The 3,023-nt window shown below is 62.3% G+C and overlaps 1 protein-coding gene across 1 annotated transcript; it reads right to left on the bottom strand.

Annotated features, from left to right (window-relative positions):
- Window positions 1-2,324: 2,324 nt before the first annotated feature.
- On the bottom strand, window positions 2,325-2,510 carry ENHO (energy homeostasis associated). Its single transcript, XM_009700560.1, has one exon. The coding sequence runs from the start codon at window positions 2,508-2,510 to the stop codon at window positions 2,325-2,327; it is 186 nt and encodes a 61-aa protein (XP_009698862.1).
- Between the last annotated feature and the right edge of the window lie 513 nt (window positions 2,511-3,023).

Below are 3,023 nucleotides of genomic sequence, written 5' to 3'. Positions count from 1 at the left end.
TGGGAACACTTCGCCTCTGTGCCTGGACAAATAAACGGATGTGCTGGGAGAGCTGCGGTGCGCAGTCGTCTCTGGAGTCAGGCAGATCTCACTGTGCTCAGTCCCCCAGAGCCGCACAGCCCTCAGCTCTTCCCCACCCTTGGCTGGGCTTGTGCCGGCTGAGAGCCCCGTGGATGGCAGGTAAGAGCTGGTCCCGCCAGCCCTGGGGAAATCTCAGGGCTCCAGCTTGATGGCATCCATTCCCACCGTGAGCGCTGGCCAGAGAAGCTAAGCACTAAGCTGGAGCCCCACAGCCATTTGGGGTGGCAGCCTAAGCCAGAGGGTGGCCAGGGACCTGGCCTTGCCCCCCATAGCTGTGGGAGAGGGACATGCCATCATTCCAGCCAGTGTGGCACAGCAGCTGCTGGACGGCAGCTTTGGGATGCTCACAGCTCCATCTCTCCCCAGGGGGGCTCGGCTGCCCCTGCCCAGCTGCCAGCTGCAGGAATGGCTGGGTACTGGGGTTTGCAGAGCCTTGCCACCGCTCCGGCGCTTTGCGGCAGAGGGATTAGCTGCTACGTGGCTGCGGTGGCAGCAGGAGCCGTGGTGGCCTTGCTGCATGCTGATGAGCAGGGATGGGCTGTCACCACTGGAGCCTTGCACACAGCTGCCGGGACTGGGGACCAGAGGCACTCGTTCCACTAGGCATGGGTGCTGGCACATCTCCTCCATCTGCTCAGCTGGCCTGTGTCCCCCACAAGCATCCCTGTAACTTAAGGCCACTCAGGCACTCTAACTTAAGGCAACTTAAGGTGCCTCTAGCACTGGGCTTGGGGGGTGCTCCCTGCCGACAGCCACATGTCCCCAGCTCAGGCAGACATGCTGCAGGCATGAAATACCCGGCCAGGTTTCTCACCCAGCATTTAGAAGCCACAGATGGATGCAGATATGAGCCCTTCCTTATCACCATCGCCCAACAAACCACCCTCAGTCCTGCAGGGACATCAGTCACCAGCCCTGGGGCAGCCACTCCTCAGCCCTGTGGGACAGCAGGATACGCTGCCTCCCCGAAATTCTTCAGGCGCTGGGCAGAGCTCGGAGACACTGCCTGGGTCCTACGATTGGTTTATTAGTCTAGTAAAAACAATGCTGCAAAGGGATGTGTTAGCTACACCTGACATGGAGAGGAACCGCAGGCTCTGCCAGGCCTGGGAGGTGTCCCTCCCAGCATAGCCCACCCCTCTTGTCCCCTTATTGCAGCGGCTGTGCCAGCGGGGACCCTGGCTATTGCTCTGCTCTAGGATGGGCAGGGCAGAGCCCTCCAAAACCCACAGCATCTGCAGGCAGGGTGGGGGAATGCAGCTGCCAGGCTTGGGGACAAGCCAGACCACCAGCATCCCCACCTGCAGAGCCTCTGTGGTCCCCAGGGAACAATGGGGCTGGAAGACCCTTCAATGCCATTTGTCCAGGCACCCTCATCTCCCCACGTCTCCCACCTCCCCTGTAAAAAGTCATCCCAGGCTGCTCTCAGAGGGGATGGGGATGCCAACGATGGCACATTGGCTGTTAAACCCTGCCAGCTGGCCTCGGCTGGGAGCAGGCAGGAGGGCAGGCAGGGACATGTGCCCAGCGAGGAGGGAGGCCGTTTGCCTAGCAGTGTTGGTGCTGATGCTGGAGGGGATTGACAGACAGACCAGGGACAAGCGGACAGACCATACAGATCCTCTTGTGGCTCATTAAACAGGCTGCTGGGGTAGACAGGTGCCAAATGCCCTCCTGAGGCTGGGGCACACAGCAGCCCAGGGCCACCCCCAAGGCCACCCGGACCGGTGACACCCTACTCTGCCAGTGGGGCCAAGGCTGCTGGGGTATCCCCGGGCACATCCCACCATGGGGCAGCCAGCCCACTCACGGACTGGCGCCTGTGCCAGCCCCGCTGCCTCCCCTCTCTGAGCCCCCTGACCGGTCCCGCTCAGGTCTGCAACATGGAGGCCACTGGCCCGGGCCACAAGTGCCAGGGAGGACCCCATGGTCTGTCCCCAAACACGGGGTGTGCTCGAGGGCAGGACACCTGCTGTGCTTGCTGGCTGCTGGGACAGGCAGGATTGTCCCCATAGCACTTCCCTGTCCACTGTCTCTCCATCCCTGTGGTCACTGTGGGCATCCGCAGGGACTTCACACACCAAAACCACACAGGTGAAGGGCTGTGCCCCGCATCATGGCCCGTGCAAGCAGCTCAGTGTCCCTTCTGCTCTCATGGTTCCCAGACCAGCGTTCCAGTCCCAGCACAGGCATCCAGGCTGGCATGACTCCTTCACAGACAAGTACCCAAATCCCCAGGCAGCTCAGGGCTGCAGCAGGTACTTCTCTTCATTCCTTGCCTCATCCACATCAGAAGCTGGGCTCTTCTTGGGGCACGAGGGGGTCCTGCAGGCCTTGCAGAGGATGAGGAAGAGGATGAGGATGAGCAACGCGATGACACAGTTAAAAGAAATTGCCACGACCGCTCCAGTGGAGAGAGCGGCCCCCATCGCCACTGTCCCAGGGGAAAAAGCGGGGCCCGCAGCTCGGCCCCACACTCGGGATGGCAGTGCAGCGATCGAGTGTGCAGCCTCCACCCACTGGCATTGGCAGAGGACAAAGGGGACGGTGGCGGTGCTGGCGGTGGGATGGGGAAGGGGCCAGGCAGGCAGCAGGACGGTGTCGCCCCGTCACAGTTTGGCCGCTCGCAGCTGTGTCCTGGGTTTCACCGCGCCGCTGGGAAGGATTGATCAGAGCTTTCTCTTGGCTTCCCCTCCTCCGGCAGTGCGGTGGGGACGCCGGGACCCCTCTCCTCCCTCCTGCAACTGGAAGGGAGAAATTCTCCATCACCACCAGCACAAGGGGACAGGCTGCCCTCAGGGTGGGCTGTGGGGGTGCCACCGGGCAGCGACCCCAGGGCCCAAGGGGCTCTGCTGGGATTTGGAGGCTGCAGAAGTTCCCAGGTCAGCTGCTTTTTGGGGGACTTTTCCAGCACCCCACCCCCCAGCTGTCCCTCTCATCCC

Source organism: Cariama cristata, unplaced genomic scaffold (assembly GCF_000690535.1).
Source record: "Cariama cristata isolate BGI_N322 unplaced genomic scaffold, ASM69053v1 scaffold35105, whole genome shotgun sequence".
In the NCBI taxonomy this organism is placed as follows: domain Eukaryota; kingdom Metazoa; phylum Chordata; class Aves; order Cariamiformes; family Cariamidae; genus Cariama; species Cariama cristata.
This window is presented reverse-complemented; position numbering and strand designations above follow the sequence as displayed.